Source organism: Molothrus aeneus, unplaced genomic scaffold (assembly GCF_037042795.1).
Source record: "Molothrus aeneus isolate 106 unplaced genomic scaffold, BPBGC_Maene_1.0 scaffold_43, whole genome shotgun sequence".
Taxonomy (NCBI): domain Eukaryota; kingdom Metazoa; phylum Chordata; class Aves; order Passeriformes; family Icteridae; genus Molothrus; species Molothrus aeneus.
This window is the reverse complement of record NW_027099100.1, coordinates 1,052,495-1,073,468: the sequence shown is the minus strand read 5'-3', so window position 1 is coordinate 1,073,468 and position 20,974 is coordinate 1,052,495. Positions and strand designations below refer to the sequence as shown.

The following is a 20,974-nucleotide window of genomic DNA, read 5'->3' as shown; positions in this document are numbered from 1 at the left end:
GAAAGTGGTCTGGGAGGAAATCAGGTGCAGTGCAAAGGACCAAAAGAGGCCAAAACTAACTTCACAGATGTTGCAAAAGCAGGGGAAAAAATCAAGGAGGAAGACGCAACTTGGAGGGGAAGATATGAGGGACATGGCTAGTGACTGTGGCTGCAGGCACACGGTCACCAGCACCTGAAAGGTGGCAATTCAGTCCCAAAGAGACACTGCTGGCATGCCAGCCAGGCTCAGCTCTGCAGCCAGAGCCATGGCAGAGGGCACGGAGAAGAGGACAGAGAGGACGCTCCTTGTGTGCCCGCAGCAGGAGAGGCACAGAGGGGCTGGTGAGGCAGGGCAGGGGCACTGGGGCAGCCACAGGAGCGGCCCCACACGCTCCTGCCCACACTGGAGGCAGCGGAGCAGCAGGGCAGCCCCAGCAGGCGGCTCCCTGCCAGCCCCACACGGCCCTCCCCTGCAGCCCGGCGGATTTCCGACTATTTAACCCCAATCGGGCCCTGAGGAATGCACTGCCAAAATCTAAAAGCACTCAAGGGCTGGGAATACATTCCAGCGAAGACAAAGCGACTGTCTGGGAGCCAAGGCTTGGCAGCTGCAGCAGGGCTGAGGAATGCTGTCCCCTTCAGAGGGGCCGGGGCAGCAGCTGCTGGGCACACAGCACACGGCCAGGAGCAGGGAGCAGCCCCTGCTCCAGGTGAAACAACAAACCAACCCCAGAAGGGCAGTCCTGAGCCAGGATTAAACCCAGACACCACAACCAGCATCCCCCTGCTGCCGAGGCTGGGGAGTGATCGGTGCTCCCACGCTGATCCTCCACACGAGGCGGCAGCGGCAGCAGCAGCGGCAGCGGCAGCCGCCTCTGGCTGGGTGAAGAGGCGCCCTCAGCACAAACCCAGCACTCACAGCCCCCACCTGGGTCTGTGCAGTGGGATGGGGCAAGAAAGGAAGGACCAGAACTGCCTGTGGCAGGCACGGGGCATTCAGGGGCACTTTCCACTGAAATATATGGAATAATATACTGTAAATATATGAATATATTTCATATATTCCAGTATATAAATATGTATATATATATATGTATATATATATTCTTATATTTACAGTATATTATTCATATATATACAGTATATTATTCCATATATTTCAATGGAATATGTGCAGGCCATATTCCGTACAACCCCAGCACTCACAGCCTCCACCTTGGTCTGTGAATGAATATATTTCATATATTCCAGTATATTTATATACTGGAATATACTAAATAATCACGGCACTGAGGGCTGTGGTTTAGTTGACAAAACAGTGTTCAAAGGTAGGACTCGATCTTGAAGGTCTTTTCCAGCCTCAATGATTCTGTGACTAATTTTTTTCCATAACAGAACCACTACACATTGTACCTACTTTAAGGACCTCAGTCACTTTAAAAAATTTGCTTTTGCTTTTGGAAAAAAAAAAATCCAAATCACATTTTAATCTGGTGGTATTCCTATATCAAGCATTAAAATAGTGTAGCCTCAAGTACCTTCTGTCAGAGTAGTAGGCCAATCTCCTATAATTCTCCTAGAGAATTATAAAAAAGTATTTCTACATTTTCAGTGATGTTATATGCAGCGCTGTCTCCTCCAGCTGCTGAGAGCAGGTCCCTCCTGCCTGGTTAAATTACATACATGGAAGAAATTCGTAACTGTGCATGTAGAGAAGCACTGGAGCAAAATCATTACTCTGGAGAAAGCTGTGGAGATCATTTCAGGGAGAGCATCCTGGGTGCAGGTGAAGCAGCCAAACCCAGCACACCCCAGCTTCTACCCAAGCACCTCGGCCCCTTTCTGATTTGAACATTTAAGTTTTCCCAGCCAGGCCCCTCCCTGGCACACCTGCACCTCAGGAATCACCTCCTCCTTGGTTTTTCATTCAGGATGTGATGTTTCTAAAATTTTGATGAATACCTCTGATCACCAAGCTGTTGAGTCAGGGAGATATGTGGTACTTTCTGACAATTTTTTCATGGTAAATGACAGCAGGCATTAGTTTTGTTTCTCATTGAAAAGCAGCATAACTCAGAGTCTTAATTTTTCATGAAACAGATGCCTTGTCCCCACTGAGTCCTGGTGTTAAGGAGGAGTGCTTCTCTCATGAGCTCCATTATCATCCAAATGCCTCTTTTTGGGTCTCACTAATTTCTGATATACCCTAATGGTTTCATGTTTTGAAGAACTCCAGTGGATATGCACAAAATTAATAAACTTCCTTCGTGTTACTGAAATTCATATGATTTTGACATGTTCTAGAAGCTGTTGGGGTATTTCCTGTGTATTCCACTTCAATGTACAGAAACTTTCACAGGAAACATCGCATTGTAAGGGATGCCCATTGTCTTCAGCTTCAGCTAGAGAGCTGAGAACACATAGGAAGAACCACAAGCTGGTATTTTGCATTCCAATTTCTCCATCTCTATCGATAACAAACTAATTATCCATAAACCATATTTCACAGTCCCTCTAGTTCCTGATGGAACACTGGGAACCAGCCCCACAATTCAGCCAAGGGACACCATGTACTTCTACACCACCCTCTCAGCAAAGAAGGGTCAACTTGCAACTACAAAAAAGTAATTGACTGATCTGTAATGCCACAGCTATTAGCAGAGGGGAAAAATGCCAAAAGTTGTATTATACAATAACCTGTTGCAATTGTTTCCAATCAGATTGTGTTTTTCAGAGGCAGAAATCATAAGTGGGTTTATCCAACAGATATATTTCCAGCACAGTGAGGCACCTTAAGACCACCAAAAAAACCCCAACAAACCAGGTCTAACCCTGAAACTAGGAATGTTTCAGGGACATGGCAATGAGACCAAGCCCAGTAACTGGTGCAAAGTGGGGGACTCAAAGGCAGCCTGTACCCTTGGGGTGCAGGAAAGCACATCTGGGGGACTGGAGAAGTCTTGAGGAAGAGTTAAGTGTACCCAAACACCTCCCCCGAGCAGGAAGAGGACAAGGAAGAAGGTGCTGGAGCAGCTCCAGGGGAACAGCTCAGACATACACCAGTAAATGCCCTGGACCAGGAATGGAACGAGGAGCCAGAGCCCACAGAGGTGCTGTGATGCCACATCCCCCTGCTCAGCACACAGCTGAGCATCCATCCTTCCATCCACCACGCCCCCACCCCTGCCTCAGCCAAGCTCCTGCCAGGGAGATGCCAAAACAGGCCCCAGAATGCAGGAAACACACAGAACAGGTCAGAGGAGAGCTGAAGGGGTTAACCCAGCCCTGCCCCTACCTCCAGCATCAATGAACTAATTCTCCCTGGCAGATCCTCAGCAGCACCAAAGGGAACCTGAGACACCTGGGAGGAGCAGGCAGGGCCTCTGCAATGCCACATCAGAGACAGCCCTGGGAACAGCAGCTGGGGCTGGGGACCTGACACAGGCAACCAGCCCCAAGAGGGGCACAGCAAACCCAGCTGGCAGCAGCACACGGGGCAGGTGTTAAATCACCCAGCAGCGACCTACAGAGAGCTTAGAAGAACCCAGGAAGGATGAACAGGTGCTTCCACCTCTGGCCTCCCTGCAGGTACCAAACCAGTGCCAAGCAAGGGCTGGTGAGAGGCAGAGCCATTCCAACCACGGCCACCTGAATTTTCATCATTTTTTAGTCCTCTAAACCCCTCTACTGCCCAGCTGCCTCTGCACCTCCCATTCCACACACCTGAACCCCCTCCAAGGCCAGAGCTGGTGGGGAGACACAGGCTGGCAGCACCCCCACACCTGTCCCACAGAGCTGAACACACCTCAGAGAACTGAATGCTAACAGTCACTTCCCTTTCCCAGACCTCAAGCATAAAATCCACCTGTGCGCCTCTTTCCTGTTCCCTGTTCGTATATCCAAGAGTTTTATCAGCTCTTTTCTCCATGACTGAGCCTGTGTTTGGCTGCTGCCACCCCAGCACAGATCCTACACCTCTGCTGTCACCAGGGGAGGGTGCAGGGGAGATGGCCTGCATTTATTCTACCTTCTGGGCAGCAGCAATGCAGGACACATGGCTTTTGGAGAGACAAACACACATCCAGCTGTCCCAGTAACCCACAGGGCTGCTGAGCTCCTGCAAAGCACCCAGAGCTGTGCTGGCTCCACACACGAGTCTCACAACCAGCAAGTGAAACCAGTTTGTTGGCTGGTTTTGTTAAGCAAATGCAGCTGCAGCTCTGACACAGCCTGGGATGGAAAGAGCCACATCCAGAGCGAGAGGAGGTGCCCACCCCACATCAAGCCTTGGCAGGCTCCAAGGCTGGCTCCACAGAGCACTCCTGGCTCCCTGACTTTCTCAGGGAAGGGCTGTTAATACAGAGAGATTAGAAGGAGAAGCTTTACTCTTCCATGGAAGTAAATAAACCCCAAGATCCTCCTTACAGCCTTCACATGCCAGGAAATTAAAAGCTGCTCTTAATTAGTGTTGCGAGGCCCCTTTTTGCTTTGGGAGAGAGGGACAAGCATGGCCTTGAGCTTCTCCCGGGTGCAGTGGGATCCTGGCTGCTGGTGGGATCCCAGCTCCTGGGTGCAGTGGCATCCTGATTCCCTGTGGGATCCCGGCTCCCAGTTGGATCCTGGCTGTCAGTGGGATCCTGATTCCTGGGGGGATCCTGGCTCCCAGTCAGATCCTGGCTGGCATGGGATCCTGATTCCCAGGGGGATCCTGGCTCCCAGGTGCAGTGGGATCCTGATGCCTGGTGGGATCCTGGCTCCCAGGTGCAGTGGGATCCTGATGCCTGGTGGGATCCTGGCTCCCAATGGGATCCTGGCTCCTAGGGGCATCCTGGCTGCCAGGGCAGTGGGATCCTGGTTGCCAGTGAGATCCTGGCTCCCAGTGGGATGCTGGCCCCCAGGTGCGATCCTGACTCCTGGGTGCAGTGGGATCTTGGTTCCCGGTGGGATCTTGGCTGCCAGGTGCAGTGGCATCCCAGCCCCCCGCAGATTCTGGTTCACAGGTGCAGTGGGATCCTGATTCCTGGTGGGATCTTGGCTCCCAGGTGTGGCGGGATCCTGGCTGTCAGTGGGATTCCAGCTCCTAATGGGATCCTGGCTCCCAGTGGGATTCCAGCTCCTAATGGGATCCTGGCTCCTGGGTGTGGTGGGATCCCAGCTCCCAGTGGGATCCTGGCTCTGGACACAGCATGGGGATGCTCTCACCCCAGGCCACGGCAGCCAAACAGGAGCAGCTGCTGAAACCTAGCTGGTTCCAAAGGGCCTTGCCATGATGGAGGAGCTGCTGGAACCTGGCTGGTTCCAAAGGGCCTTGCCATGATGGAGGAGCTGCTGGAACCTGGCTGGTTTCAAAGGGCCTTGCCATGATGGAGGAGCTGCTGGAACCTGGCTGGTTTCAAAGGGCCTTGCCATGATGCAAACGGCAACAAGCCCAAACAGGGCAGGACCTGCCCTGGACAGAAATGGGCTCTTCTCCCCAGTGTCTCCCACAGCTTCCAGTGCAAGTGGGTATCAGCTCACTGGCAGTCAGAAGAGTGTTTTCTGCACTGGGCTCAGCGCAGCATGGGAGCTGCAGTGAGGAACTGCAGCCCCTATATGAGAAAAGCCTGGGGCTTCCCTCTTCAGCACCAGCACTGCTAAAAGGCCTGGGGCCACAGCCAGCCCTGGGGTTCCCCCTCTGCACAGCCCACGGCCTCAGACACTTCCAGCCCAGCACTCCCCCGGGAGGTGTCCAGCAGCCTGTCCCTGGGCACGCTCATGCTGACACACCAGAGCTCCGAGGTCTCCTCCCTCTGCTCAGACTTGTTCAGGATTTCAGTTCCTACTCAGCTCCACCCTCTTGTCCTCCTACACCAGGTCCAACCAGCTCTGCTCCACCCGGGCTTCCTCCAGCCTCCCTCCCCACACTCCAAACTGGAGCACTCCTCCAAAAGCACACCAAGAGTCTCTGGATCCTTCTGGGTTGTGACCAGCTCTGTTTGCCACCTCCGAGTGCTCCAAATTCCATGGAATGTGTTCATTCCTTCCTGCTGAGTGAGACCTGTACTTCTCAAGTGCTCAGGAGTGGCCTGGATGACGGTGTTGTTATGCAGCTCCAACACAGGGATTTAGCCAGCTGTACTTCCAAAACTCTCACCACCAAAACTGCTCTGCACCCTGCTCCTACAGAGATCCTGCAGCCACCACTCTCTGCAAGATGGGCACAGCAGAAATCAGCACAGAGCCAGTGTTTTCCACCTCTGGAATTCAGACACCCTCGTGGAAAGCACAAGCAGCTTATCAAGGGGAATTTATCATTTTCCATTAAATCGTGTGGTATCGCCCTGTCAGCAAATCCCTGCAATGGGGCAGCAGATGCTCCCACACAGATTTAATCCATCCCTCCAAACTGCCCAAGCACAGCCACCCTGAGGGGAAATTTAGGTTCAAAACAGGCAAAGTTTCCACAAGGGACAGGTGAAAAAGAAGCAAGAGCAGCCAGAAGAGGACCTGACACTGCAGGATGGAGAGAGGGAGAGGCGAGGAAGGCACAGCAGTGTCACTCAGAAATCCAGGAGAAGGGCAGAGCATCCCATGGGATCTGGAGTACAGCACCAGCATAAAGGGCACTGGAAATCCTGCAGAGGAAAACAGTGCCACAGAAAGAGCGGGAGATGCCATGTTTCTGAAACAGGTGAAATAAGGACACAGAAAAGCCAGTCTGAAACTCCCAGCTGGTGCTGGGTAAGAAACCCTCAGAAGAGGAGCCATTAAACTCAGATAAACCATATAAACTCAGGGATTTTCAAGAGACCTTCCCAAAAGCCACCCCTCCAATCCTTTCACCACCAAAATCACCTCCACAGGGAATTCTTTCCCTAAAAGCCCTGCCTGAGCCCCTCAAACACAACCTTGCTGCCCAGGGCTGTGCCTGCTCTCTCATTCCCACTTTTCTGACAGATCTTCCCATCCCTGTGTCCTTCAGACCCTCTCCCAGGGAAAGGGCACGTGCAGCCCCTCCTGTGAAACAAGCACACTGCCCTTTCTCCACCTCATGACAAGCACAAACCCTCCTCCTCCTCCCAGGGTCCCCTTCCCAAAAAAGGCCTTGTTTCCACCAAGGGCTCCTCACCTGGAAATCATCCCCCTGCCCCAGCCAGAGAGCTTTCCCAGCACCATCCTTCAGGGACAGCGTGTGCCTAACCCAGCGCTCCCACCTTCCCTCCTCCTGGAGGAAGGGCAGCTTATTTTCAATTTTCATTACTGTATTCACCTCATACCACACAGATTCCTACTCCTGCCTTAGGTGTCTGTCCCTGCCAACAGGAATATCCTGAAAAAACGCCCTTCCTGCAGTGACCTGTGTGCCTGGGACCAAAGGCACCTTGGCACAGCTCAGGGAACCTTCAGGACACACACTGGGTCACATCTAAGGTGGGTCAAACCTGCTTCCTTGTTCCTGCAGATCTCCTCCTCCTCCTCACGTGCCTCTGGAGCAGCCACAGGGAACCTGGAGGGACTGGGAGGGACAGAGGGGACTCTGCTCTCTCTGCCCAGCATGTCTCCATCCTCTGGCATGCCCACACTCCCTGGCTGCTCTCAGGAGCAGCAGCATTTGGGGCTGCTCTCCCTTCAGGTGCACCTGATGCTCACCTGTGAGGGCACTGAGCTCTGGCTGGGGATGGGAGGACACCCAGCATGGCCACAGAAAGCCCTGGGCAGCTCCAGACAGGGGCTGGGAAGGAAGAGCGTGAGTACAGCCAAGCCAAACTCCCTCCAGGCCTCTCTCAGGAGGGAGTGCAAGCACACAGTGGTGTCTCTGCAGACCCTCAGTTTTGGTTGTTTTCTCCTTCCTGAACTGCTCCAGCTCTCTCCTGAGCTCGTGCTAACCCACAACACTGTTATGCCATGTGCCAAGTGGTTCTGCAGCTCAGTTAAACTACATTTTGCATGAAGAATGATGTGATTAGCTCTGAACTGAGCCCTCTTTGGTTGCACTCAGTGCTCTCCTGCAAGCAGCAGAAGCAGCAGTGGCTCCCTGTCCCCTCCTCTGGGCCATCATTCACCCTCCAGGCCCCTGCCATGGAATGGGGAATGGTTTGAGGAATGGCTCCACCTTTCACCACCTTTCCCAGACAGATGCAGACACCCTGAAAGCCTTCACCTCCATTATGCAAAGCTGTTGTACACTGGGTCTGGTCACACCCCTTGCTCTCCCCATCCTCTTTACTCCATCTCCGGAGACCAGGGGACCAGCATCTCACTGCTCTGTTCATTTGTTCCTCTCATAACTCTTTGCCAGGAGGTTCCAGAACGGGAACTGACAGCCCAGAGAGGAGCCCATGAGCCCAGCACAGCCCAGAGAGGGGCCCGTGAGCCCAGGATAACCCAGAGAGGGGCCCGTGAGCCCAGGATAACCCAGAGAGGAGCCCGTGAGCCCAGCACAGCCCAGAGAGGAGCCTGTGAGCCCAGGATAACCCAGAGAGGGGCCCGTGAGCCCAGGATAACCCAGAGAGGAGCCCGTGAGCCCAGGATAACCCAGAGAGGGGCCCGTGAGCCCAGGATAACCCAGAGAGGAGCCCGTGAGCCCAGCACAGCCCAGAGAGGAGCCTGTGAGCCCAGGATAACCCAGAGAGGGGCCCGTGAGCCCAGCACAGCCCAGAGAGGGGCCCATGAGCCCAGGATAACCCAGAGAGGGGCCCATGAGCCCAGGATAACCCAGAGAGGGGCCCGTGAGCCCAGCACAGCCCAGAGAGGAGCCTGTGAGCCCAGGATAACCCAGAGAGGGGCCCATGAGCCCAGCACAGCCCAGAGAGGGGCCCATGAGCCCAGGATAACCCAGAGAGGGGCCCATGAGCCCAGGATAACCCAGAGAGGGGCCCGTGAGCCCAGCACAGGCCAGAGAGGGGCCCGTGAGCCCAGGATAACCCAGAGAGGGGCCCGTGAGCCCAGGATAACCCAGAGAGGGGCCCGTGAGCCCAGGATAACCCAGAGAGGAGCCCGTGAGCCCAGCACAGCCCAGAGAGGAGCCTGTGAGCCCAGGATAACCCAGAGAGGGACCCATGAGCCCAGGATAACCCAGAGAGGGGCCCGTGAGCCCAGGATAACCCAGAGTGGAGCCCGTGAGCCCAGGATAACCCAGAGAGGAGCCCGTGAGCCCAGCACAGCCCAGAGAGGAGCCCGTGAGCCCAGGATAACCCAGAGAGGGGCCCGTGAGCCCAGGATAACCCAGAGAGGGGCCCGTGAGCCCAGGATAACCCAGAGAGGGGCCCGTGAGCCCAGGATAACCCAGAGAGGAGCCCGTGAGCCCAGCACAGGCCAGAGAGGGGCCCGTGAGCCCAGGATAACCCAGAGAGGGGCCCGTGAGCCCAGCACAGCCCAGAGAGGAGCCTGTGAGCCCAGGATAACCCAGAGAGGGGCCCGTGAGCCCAGGATAACCCAGAGAGGAGCCCATGAGCCCAGGATAACCCAGAGAGGGGCCCGTGAGCCCAGGATAACCCAGAGAGGAGCCCGTGAGCCCAGGATAACCCAGAGAGGAGCCCGTGAGCCCAGCACAGCCCAGAGAAGGGCCCGTGAGCCCAGCACAGCCCAGAGAGGAGCCCATGAGCCCAGGATAACCCAGAGAGGGGCCCGTGAGCCCAGCACAGCCCAGAGAGGGGCCCGTGAGCCCAGCACAACCCAGAGAGGAGCCCGTGAGCCCAGCACAGCCCAGAGAAGGGCCCGTGAGCCCAGCACAGCCCAGAGAGGGGCCCGTGAGCCCAGCACAGCCCAGAGAGGAGCCCATGAGCCCAGCACAGCCCAGAGAGGAGCCCGTGAGCCCAGGATAACCCAGAGAGGGGCCCGTGAGCCCAGGATAACCCAGAGAGGAGCCCGTGAGCCCAGGATAACCCAGAGAGGGGCCTGTGAGCCCAGCACAGCCCAGAGAGGGGCCCGTGAGCCCAGCACAGGCCAGAGAGGGGCCCATGAGCCCAGAGAGGGGCCTGTGAGCCCAGCACAGCCCAGAGAGGAGCCCGTGAGCCCAGGATAGCCCAGAGAGGGGCCTGTGAGCCCAGCACAGCCCAGAGAGGAGCCCGTGAGCCCAGGACAGACCAGAGAGGGGCCCATGAGCCCAGAGAGGGGCCCGTGAGCCCAGCACAGGCCATGGAAGCAGCTCTGATGCTCCAGGCTGAACAGATGCCACAGCTCTGTGACACAGAAGCTCTTTGGGTGGCTCAGGAGGGCACTGAGGGCACGCACACAGCACCTGCCATCACAGGCAGGATTGCACCCACACAATTATAGACTAAGCAAAAACCCAGTATAAAATCTGCATTTACAATCCTAAAGATGCTCTTCCAAGCTCACAAACCCCAGTCTGTCCCAATTCCAGGGGTCCAGTGCAGCAGAAGGCCAGGCTGGGGCTGCTCAGCAGGGTACACAGAGCTGAGAGCACAGGGCCCAGAAGGTTCTGCTCCGTGGGTGTGTCACAATCACCTCCTCTGCAGACAGACTCAGAGCCATGCCCAGCCCCAGCCTGCCCACAACACACACATTTTCCAGCAGCCTGGGAAATCTTTCTGCCTAAAGTACAGCAAGATGCTGAGCTACCTGAGAGAAGAGCTCAGAGGCTCTCACTGGTGTCTCCACACCTGAACAACCTCACACTGAATGCCACAGGCAGCCCAGCTCACCAGGAAGAGACAAGCAGGAAAGAGAAACAGAACCCAAAAACACCAGAGCAGGAACTGCTGCTTCCACACAAGACAACCTGCTCAGGTGTGGATGTTTGTATGTGTTAACAAAACTGAACCAAACCACTCTGGCCTGAATCAAAACTGAGTTTCTGCTTAGTAAGGGTTTATTTTATCTACATTTGATGGCAAAATCCGTAACATGTCAGTACTCAACAAAAACATCAAAAGCTAATGACCCACCTCTCAATTTTTTTAATAATTGCACAACTCAGTCAGCATTCCCTGAAGAGCATCTCTCCAAACACAGGGCAGCCAAACACCTTCTCTCTCTGGCACAGGCAGAACTTCAATAACTTCTAAAAATCACACAGTTTCCAAAGGGGATACACAATAAAACTTCCTCTAGAGTATCCCACAGCCCAGTTACTGTCTCCAAGCCTTTTCCTTCCCCAGAGGCAGGCTCAAATTCCCACCTGCAGCATCCCAGGCAGAAAGGGAACACCATGGCTGGATGGTGCTCCAGGACCAACGACGAGAGCTCCCCCGTCCCAGCACCCTGCCCTGCAAAAGCAAACCCTGGGGAGGCAGGAGATGCTGGGCCAAGCTGGCAGCAGGGCAGATCTCCATCCTGCACCCTGCAGGGATCACGGTGGCATGGAGCAGCTTATCCTGGTGCTCCTGTGGGCAGAGCTCTGTGCTGGACAGAACAGAAGCTGCAAGTGCAGGCTGCAGCCCCAGATCATGGACTGGGTTGGGATGCAAGGGATCTCAAACACCACCTGGTCCTAGTCCCCTTCCATGAGGGAAGTGCGTATGGACAGGTATCCCTGGCCACGGGCAGGGCCACTTCCACTGTCTCAGGCTGCTCCAAGCCCAGTCCCACCTGGCCTTGGACCCTGCCAGGAACGGGGCAGGCACAGCTGCTCTGGGCAGCCTGTGCCAGGGCCTCACCACCCTTCAGGAAATAATTTTTTCCCAATAACGCCTTTAACCCTGCCCTCTGACAGTGGGAAGCCATTCTCCCCATTCCCCCTTGTCCCAAGTGCCCCTCCATCTCTCCTGGAGCCCCTTTGGGCACTGCAAGGGGCTCTGAGCTCTCCCCAGAGCTTCTCTTCTTGAGGCCAAACACCCCCAGCCTGTCAGCATGGCAGAGATGCTCCAGCATCATAGTTATGATCATAACTACAAAGCAGTTCTATCACTTTTCATTAACTTACCTGACACTTTTTGCAGCTTACTGCCTAGACCAGAGTTTTTTAATTCATGCTATGCTTGGCTTGGCAGTGGCTGTGACTGTCACAGGGCTGATGTCCGGGGTAAAGGATCTCCCGGGCGGGCAGGGGACCCCTTTATCCCGGTGACTCGGGTACAGCATCTCCCGGGCATGCAGGGGGACCCCTTTATCCCACTGACGGGTAAAGGATCTCCCGGGCGGGCAGGGGATCCCTTTATCCCACTGACCCGGGTAAAGGATCTCCCGGGCGGGCAGGGGGATCCCTTTATCCCGGTGACCCGGGTACAGGATCTCCCGGGCGGGCAGGGGATCCCTTTATCCCGCTGACCCGGGTAAAGGATCTCCCGGGCGGGCAGGGGGATCCCTTTATCCCGATGACCCGGGTACAGGATCTCCCGGGCGGGCAGGGGGATCCCTTTATCCCGATGACCCGGGTACAGGATCTCCCGGGCGGGCAGGGGGATCCCTTTATCCCGATGACCCGGGTACAGGATCTCCCGGGCGGGCAGGGGGATCCCTTTATCCCGATGACCCGGGTACAGGATCTCCCGGGCGGGCAGGGGGGACCCCTTTATCCCGGTGACCCGGGTACAGGATCTCCCGGGCGGGCAGGGGATCCCTTTATCCCGATGACCCGGGTACAGGATCTCCCGGGTGGGCAGGGGATCCCTTTATCCCGGTGACCCGGGTACAGGATCTCCCGGGCGGGCAGAGAACCCCTTTATCCCGGTGACCCGGGTACAGGATCTCCCGGGCGGGCAGGGGATCCCTTTATCCCGATGACCCGGGTACAGGGAACCTCTTTATCCCGCTGGGCGTCAGCCGCGATGCCGTTCCCGGCCGAGGGGCTCCTCCCCGGCCCGGGGTGGCCGCACGGAGCCCCGGGCACCCCGAAGCGCTCGGTGTCGGCCGCGGAGCACGGGGAGGGCTCGGCCGGGCCCAGCGGGGCGGCGCAGGCCGGGATAGCGCTCGGGAGCGGCGGGGCCGGCGCGGCGGGGCTCACCTTGGGCAGCTCGCGGAGCTGGTTGGCGTCCAGCAGCAGCTCCTCCAGCGAGCGGCTGTAGCGGTAGATCTCCTCGGGCACGGCCTGCAGCGAGCAGTGCCGCCGGTCCAGCGCCTCCACGTGCCGGTTGCAGCGCCAGAGCGGCGGCATGCAGCGCAGCATCGCGCCGGGCCGCGCCGCCACAGCACGGGCCGGGCCGGCCGGCAGCGCCCGGGCCGCGCCGCCACGGGAGCACGGGCCGGGCCTGCGGCAGCGCCCGGATGTGCGGGGGCCGCGCCGCGCCGGGCCGGGCCGGGCTGCTCCCGCTGCGGCTGCGGCAGCGCCCCCGCCCCGCTCCGCTCGGCTCCGCCGCCCTGGCCTGCCGCCGCTCCCGGCCGCTCCCGGGCCGCGCCGCCCTCCGCGGGTGCGCCTGGGAAACGGAGTCCGGGAAACGGGAAATGGAGTGCTGGGAAAGGGAATGCTGGGAAATGGAGTCCGGGAAACGGGAAATGGGAAATGGAGTCCGGGAAACGGGAAATGGAGTGCTGGGAAAGGGAATGCTGGGAAATGGAGTCCGGGAAACGGGAAATGGAGTGCTGGGAAACGGAATGCTGGGAAATAAAGCCTGAGAAATGGGAAATGGAGTCCTGGGAAACGGAATTCTGGGAAATGGAGTCCTGGGAAACGGGAAATAGAGTCCTGAGCAATGGAATGCTGGGAAATGGAGTCCTGCGAAACGGAATGCTGGGAAATGGGAAACGGAGAGTCCTGGGAAATGGGAAACAGAGTCCTGAGAAATGGAGTTGTGGGAAATGGAATTCTGGGAAATGTAGTCCCGGGAAACGGGAAATAGAGCCCTGGGAAAGGGAGTCGGCTCCGCCCCGCGGCACCGGCGGCGCTGGTGCTGGGAGGGACCCGGCTGTGGGCACACCAGCTCTGGCTGTGAAAAATGCGTATTTTATGATTGGCTTTTCGCAAATATTAAAATGAATATTATATGTGCTATGTTTGAAAGTTGTGCCGTGTTAATTTTCTTAAGTAGTGTGTTAAATATAGTTTTAGGTTATAACAAAATGTTAAAATAGAAACTATGCTATGTAAGATACTTTTTCAAAGAGAGAACTTGCAGCAAGATAGCAGCCACAGGACACTTAAATCTTTCAGAAAAAAGGAACTTATTGCTCCGTTATCAGAAGAAATGAACTTCCCACCTCGCTCAGCCCCGAAGACACCATCAGGATTCAGAGGAAGCAGCTGACACTGCCCAGACAGAATCCTGTGTTTGAACGGAATTTATGCATCATGGATGAGGTGCATGAATATGCAACAGGCTGTTGCTTTTAAGGGTTAATCCTCTGTTAACGTGGGTCCTTTTTCGGGCTTATTTTTCCCAGAAAAGGTACCCGGACTGTAACTCTTTGTTTTTATTATCTCATATTGTCCTAATCCAAATTATTTGATTAGGAATTGTCCAGATTATTATTACTCTTAATTGTATTGCTATTTTTATAACCATTTTATTACTATTAAACTTTTCAAATTTTAAAAACAAGTGACTGGTGTTTTTCACAGAGGAGGAGAGTGTGAGGAAGAGGAAGGAGCCCTGGCACACCCGGGCAGGCGAGGAGGAAGTCAGTGCCCCTTTCCCCCTCTGTCCTGCTGCATCTCCCAGACAGCACAGTGGAACCTGGCTGGGTGGGATCCCCCTGCAGGGCCCCCCTGTGACCTCAGCTCATCTCCATGGACACGGCTCAAACACACAGAGCCAGCCAAGAGCCGTGGGACCCGGGAAAACCTGGCAGCAGGGAAGGTCAGTGCCCTAAAACACCACATTTTATACCCCAACTTCGTCCTTTTCCCACGGGGACGGGGGAATTCTCTGACCCTCACACATCCCCCGCACCAACCCCCCGAAATTCCCCAAATCCCTGCAGCCTGGGCTGGGATTTTACTGGATTCATTCTGTTTTTCACCCATCTTCTGGAATTTTGTGGTTTTTTCCTTAAGAATTTACATGGGTTGTATTAGGAAATGAGAATCTGTAATTACAAATATTCACTGAAACCATCAGACTTGTCAGACTCCAGCTCTAAATCCTGCAAATTCCAGCATTCTACACTGGAACAAATAGTTCAGAAATTCAGCCAGTCCTGAAATTAATGCTTAAAAAGTGTTTAAAAAACCTGAATCTCATTAAATGAATGCTGACAAATATATTTTTAAAAGAGAGTCTCCTGAAATTGGGATGTGAGATGCTGGTTTTGGACAGGAGGTACTGGTTTGGGATGCAGCTGCCTCTTCAAACACTGGAATTAGTGAGGGAGGAACGGGGCAGAATTGCACTTTTCCCTCTAAACTGCAGGAATATCCCAACACTACATGGCAAAAAAAGAGAAATCTTTAAAAATGTGCATTTTTGTTTCTCTGTTGAGGCAAATCAGGATGGGAAATGCAAATCCAGGAATGGCACCAAACAGTTTTGGGTCAAACATTTGAGCTGCTGGAGGAACCAGTTGGAAACTCAAGGGCAGGACTGGGGCAAAAACTCTGAGGTGCTGTTTTTTTCCCCTCTGTTTCAGTTTTTCACCATCTGATGGAATATGGCATCCAAAACAAAGAAAAGCAAGGATGAAGAGCCACCCCAAGAAAGCAGCGACACGGAGGACCCCGTCCGGGAGAGGAAGCTGTACCTGCAGGAGGAATGCAGGATCCTCTCCCAACACCTGGACACCTACCTGGGCAGGGCGGAGCAGCTCCTGCAGGGCACCAAGCACCTGGAGAAGGAAGCCCAGCGCACTGAGGAGCAGAGCCAGTCCTACCTGTGCTGCGGGGCGAAGCTCAGCCAGGACCCCCCGGGCATGGTCATCACCCTGAGCGACCAGAACCGCCAAGACCTGGTCCAAATCCAGGCGCAGAAGGAGGAGCTGGTGCCGCGCTACGCCGGCAAGGAGCGGGAGGTGCGGAGCGCCCTGGAGGACACGGAGGCCGAGGCCTCGCGCCTGGACACGGAGCTGCGGCAGCTGGAGCCCTACAAGGAGCAGAAGGTGCAGGCGGAGCAGAGGGTGAAGGCGCTGGAGAAGGAGCTGCGGGTGACCAGGATCCGCTGTGCCGAGGAGACCCACGCCGTCAGGAGCAAGTTCCTGCAGGACAAGGCCGAGTGCGAGCAGCAGTTCCACCGCAGGATGCAGCAGCTCACCTGGGGCGCGCAGGAGGTGGCCATGAGGGCTCTGATCCAGCACGTGGAGCAGGTGAAGGCCGAGAACAGGCTCCTGCGCCACGAGCTGATGGGCCTCCTGCAGCACTGCCAGCTCCTCAGGGACACCAGGATCAAGCTGCAGGACCAGCAGGAGCAGCTGCTCCGGGAGAACCGCTGCCTCCAGCTCACACCAGCGCGGCGCCGCAGGGACAGCCTGACCCGCTCGCCCGTCAGGGCCAGCCACTGACCCCAAACCACCCCAAACCACCTGGCCCTGACCTGCAGGAGCCAGGCAGGGAAGCAACCAAACCCTTCTGGCAGTGGGAGCGCTGAGGGCTTGGAGCTCTTGTCACAAGGACCCATCAAATACATTTATGGACCAGATCCATACCGATGTTCTCCTTCTGTCCCGGGGAAAAGGTGGCTGCCCCAGCCCTGGAAGGGCTCAAGGCCAGGCTTGGACACAGATCCATACTGATGTTCTCCTTCTGTCCCAGGGAGGAGGTGGCTGCCCCAGCCCTGGAAGGGCTCAAGGCCAGGCTTGGATGGGGTTTGGAGCAGCCTGGGCTGGTGGGAGGTGTCCCTGCCCATGGCAGTGGGGTGAGATTTTCCAGAATTCCATGAAATTATGGATCTCAGTGCAAATGGCTCCCGTGGGAGCGACCTGTGCCTGCAGCAGCAGCTCTTGGGCTCTGCAGGAGGGAGGTCCCAGGGACCCTCCCCGGGAGCTCTGATGCCATTGGGAACAGGTGGGATGGAGCTGGAGCTCTGCTCCAGGCTCTGGCTGAGCTCCAGGTGGGAATTGTTGGATCAACAGAGGCTTCCCTGCTCACTCTCCACACAACTGCTGGGGAAAAGCCTGGGAATCAGCTCATACAAAAAAGCCCCTAAAACAACACCAACAGCTGTAAATTGAGGTGATTTCAGCCACCCCTGGGTTTGGCTGCAGGTGAAAGACTCCTGGAGCATGGCATCCCCAAATCCCAGCATTCCAAAATCCCTGCATCTCAACATCCCAGCATTCCCAAATCTCTGCAACCCCAAATCCCTGCACTCCAAATCCCTGAATCCCAAAATCCCCAAATCCCAAAACCAGCTGCTGTAGGCGCAGCATCCCCAAATCCCAGGATCATAAAATCCCTGCATCCCCAAATCCCAGCATCCCAAAATCCCTGCATCCCAAACCGCAGCTGCTGCAGACACAGCATCCCCACATCCTCATTCCATCCTGCCAGGGGCACAAGCTGGAATCATCAGGCTGGAATATTTCATGTGCTGTGATGGAAAACCCCAGAACTGTGTTTGGCTCGAAATTCCTTCTCTGAAATAACACCTCTGCCAAGAGTTTTTCAGGGAAAACCAGGCCCTGCCAGCTGACAAAGCTTCCAGTAACTTAAAATATTTAAATCCCAGTAATTAAAAACATTTAAAAGATACAGACAAGGTGATTCCACAACTCCTGGGGTTGCCCCAGCTATAATTTGTGTAATTTGAATAGAAGATGTGTAATTTGAATAGAAGCATGCAATATCATGTGGTGGAAAACTTAGAGTTCAAGGTTTGAAGATTGTAAGTTTTCAAACTTAAATTCCCAGAAGAACTAAAGCTCAGCAGCACAGCTAAGGAATCCTTCTCACACTTGACAAAAAATCTGCATGGATTTTAAAATCTGCAGTAAATAAGGCAAATTCTAAACATTTTCCTCTCACTATTGCTTGCTCCCACACAGAGCTCCCTGCCCTGCTGAGGGCCAGGATCAGCTGCATCCACAGCTCATGGAAATGTCATTTTGGCTCTGCAATAACTCTGGAATTCCCTTATGGCTGAAATTTTTAACCCCCCAATAACAAAAAAAGACAATTTACAAAACCAATTCAATTTTCCAGCATGTGGTGATGTATTCCCAGATGTGAACTGCTGGCACTGCCACAAACAGCTTAGTGGTTTTATATTGCCATTTAACATTTGGTGGCACGTGAGAGGCTTGAGGTCACTTAAAGAACCATCAGCAAAGGCATCAGCATAAGGAGGTTTAAAATAAAAGCAAAAGCACAACAAGGACTGTGGGCAAAGCTCACTCTGCTGCTCACTCAGTGATTAAAGCACACAGAGACAAAAATCTAACACTGGTTGATCTACAGCTAAAATCACCCCAGCCTGACTCACCCCAGATCTAAAGGGTGAATAACGACAATCACTTGTTTTTAAAATCTGAAAAGTTTGATAATAACAAAATGGTTATAAAAATAGCAAAATAATTAGAGCAATAATAATTTGGACAATTTGGATTAGGACAATATGAGACAATAAAAACAAAGAGTTAGGGACAGTCCAGGTACCTCTTTCTGGGCAAAATAAGCCTGAAAAAGGACCCACGTTAACAGAGGATTAACCCTTAAAAGCAACAGCCTGTTGCATATTCATGCACCTCACCCATGATGCATAAATTCCATTCAAACACAGGATTCTGTCTAGGCAGTGTCAGCTGCTTCCTCTGAATCCTGACTGCTCTTCAGGGCTGAGTGAGGTGGGAAGAAGTTCATTTCTCCTGATAATGGAGCAATAAATTCTCTTTCTCTGAAAGATTTCAGTGTCCTGTGGCTCCTATCTCGCTGCGAGTCCTTTCTTTAAAAAAAAGTATCTTACACAGCATAGTTTCTATTTTAACACTTTGTTATAACCTAAAACTATATTTAACACACTACTTAAGAAAATTAACACGGCACAACTTTCAAACATAGCACATATAATATTCATTTGAATATTTGCGAAAAGCCAATCATAAAATACGCATTTTTCACAGTGAAGGATCCCAGGGGAGCACCCCCGGTGTGTTTGTTGCACGCAGTCACACCCCAAACAGAGAGCTGAGGAGCTGGCAGTGATAGTATAGGGATAAAATGTTTCTAAAATCATGGAATATTCAGGGGAGTTAGAAAGGAAGGATAGGCCTGGGAAAATGTTAGGCTGCACCTGTATAATCATTTAATGACTATGATAAATGATATGATTGTTAGATGTGATGATTGTTTGGCAATTGGATGTAATTATTGTTTAATTGTAACAAGAATAATGAGAAACGATGTCGGGGGGGTTTGATAGAAATTTTAAAAATCCATACTTGGATGTATACAATAAAAAAATATAAGTTGCATAATTAATATGTAGTTATATAACGATAAAGATATAAAAATGTGTCCATCCCTGTAAAAAGGCTCCAGGAGGCGTTTGCAGGTCACAGGAGAGAGGGTGGACTTTGGCCATGGTCCTTTTCCATCCTGGCTGCAGTTTGGGCCTGGAGCTCTCTCTGAAAGTTCCACAGTGAAAATGTTCCACTTGGGTTGTTCTTCAGGCAAGAAAAATGAGTTTCCAAGGCTGTTTGTTAAAGGAGGAGCTCATTATCCATCCAGCAGGAATTCCTAGGAGCAGACAGTATTCCTGATCAGCTTGGAGGAGCTCAGAACAGGTGCTGCTCGTTGGGGTCTGATGGCATTTCTGAGATTATAGAGCAGCCCCAGGCTCGGGGAGAGAGGAAGCACCACCAATTTATTGATGAAAAACCCCTGATGGTTCGCTCAGGAAACTCTTTTTCCTTTCAAATCAGGGATTTTCCCTCTTTACCCGCTCATCTCCTGGAGTTGCAGTTCAGGAATTGTCCACCGGAGGGCAGCAGCGAGCACGGGAAATCAGCGGCACTGCGCATGCGCCGCCCCCAGCTGCAGTTCTGGGTGCCAACAGCAGGCGGCAGCACGAGCTGCTGGCGCTGCCCAGCGCCCGCCCCGCCCCATCCCGGCCCCGGGGGCTCTGCAATGGTTTGGGATGGAGCGACCTTAAAGCCCGTCCGGTGCCAGCCCTGCCATGGGCAGGGACATCTTCCCCTGGGCCAGGCTGCTCCAGGCCCTGCTCCGTCCAACCTTGACCCTTCCAGGATGGGGCAGACACATCTTTGTTATAGATGGGTAAAGTGATGATTGTCTCACAATTAAGGGATGAATATTGTGTGTATGTTAAGAGAAGTGTTGGTATATGGTTATGTTATTGTAGTTTGCTGTTTGGGCACCCTCTGTTCTCCCCACAGTCTCCTTTCTCCCCCTCTGTATTGTTGTCACCAGATGGCCCAGCCTGTCAGGGTTGTCAGGGTCATGTGGAGGGAGGGTGTGTACCTGTGGTCCTTGCATTGGGCAGTTGCGAAAGGGCCAAGCCTTTTGCTGGGGAGGCGTGGCATGAAAAGACCTCACCTCCAGTCAGACTGCCTAAAGGTCTTCACCAATGGACATCAAGGAAGAGTAAACTGGTAGATTTTGGGAGGGGCCAGGCATTTATATGGAAAGTTTTTGAGTATTTATGACTGCTTACCAATTTGTATTTTCCTGATGCAACACCAGGGGTATAAAAGGCAGAGCCACCATTTTGTAGCTGAGCCTCTGACAGTTGGCCATGCTCCCAGTGTTGTCTCTTTTTCCTTATTCAGTCCCTTTGTGGTGTTGTTTTGGTTTAATAAAACTTTAACATTTTAAAGTGAGGCCTCATTTCTCACTGGTTTCTTTCTTTTTGTTTCTCTTTACTTTCAGAATTTTTCCCATAAGTTGCTAGGAAACACTAATGACTGGGTCCTTAGGAAAAGTAAAAGAAGTGGCCAAGCTCAGGGAAGGAGGGCATCAGGTTGCATTTCTCTTACCTGGGAGTCTCTCTCTCTGAGGGGCGGAGATACCGTGAGAATTGGCCAGGTGAATGATGCAGCTGGGGCAGCTGCTGGGTCTCTCTCTCTCTCTCTGTCTCCCTCTCTCTCTCAGCTTTGGAGAGGGACATTTGGAGCTACTGCTTGGGGAAGGGAATTCACTGCTGCTGCCACAGCAAAGCCCAGAGCTGCTTCTTCTGCTGTGGGGTGAGCCTCTGCTTGTGAAATGTGAAAAATTTAAAAAGTTTAATAAA

General features: G+C 53.8%; 2 protein-coding genes across 5 annotated transcripts in view; one reads left to right on the top strand and one right to left on the bottom strand.

Moving 5' to 3' along the window:
• Window positions 1-13,029, bottom strand: part of SCRIB (scribble planar cell polarity protein) — a 141,551-nt gene extending 128,522 nt beyond the window's left edge. For all 4 annotated transcript variants that reach the window (XM_066571285.1, XM_066571286.1, XM_066571287.1 and 1 more), the window contains exon 1: window positions 12,868-13,029. In XM_066571285.1, coding sequence (XP_066427382.1) covers window positions 12,868-13,029 — 162 coding nt within the window. The remainder of the gene's footprint in view (window positions 1-12,867) is intronic.
• A 1,544-nt stretch (window positions 13,030-14,573) lies between these two features.
• CCDC166 (coiled-coil domain containing 166) lies at window positions 14,574-19,197 on the top strand. Its single transcript, XM_066571356.1, has 2 exons — window positions 14,574-14,656; window positions 15,426-19,197. The coding sequence occupies exon 2, from the start codon at window positions 15,447-15,449 to the stop codon at window positions 16,287-16,289; it is 843 nt and encodes a 280-aa protein (XP_066427453.1). The 5' UTR covers window positions 14,574-14,656; window positions 15,426-15,446; the 3' UTR covers window positions 16,290-19,197.
• Window positions 19,198-20,974: the final 1,777 nt, after the last annotated feature.

What these genes read in the sequence shown, in the direction of transcription:
- CCDC166 (XM_066571356.1), top strand. Translation starts at nt 15,447, where the DNA reads ATGGCATCCAAAACAAAGAAAAGCAAGGATGAAGAGCCACCCCAAGAA.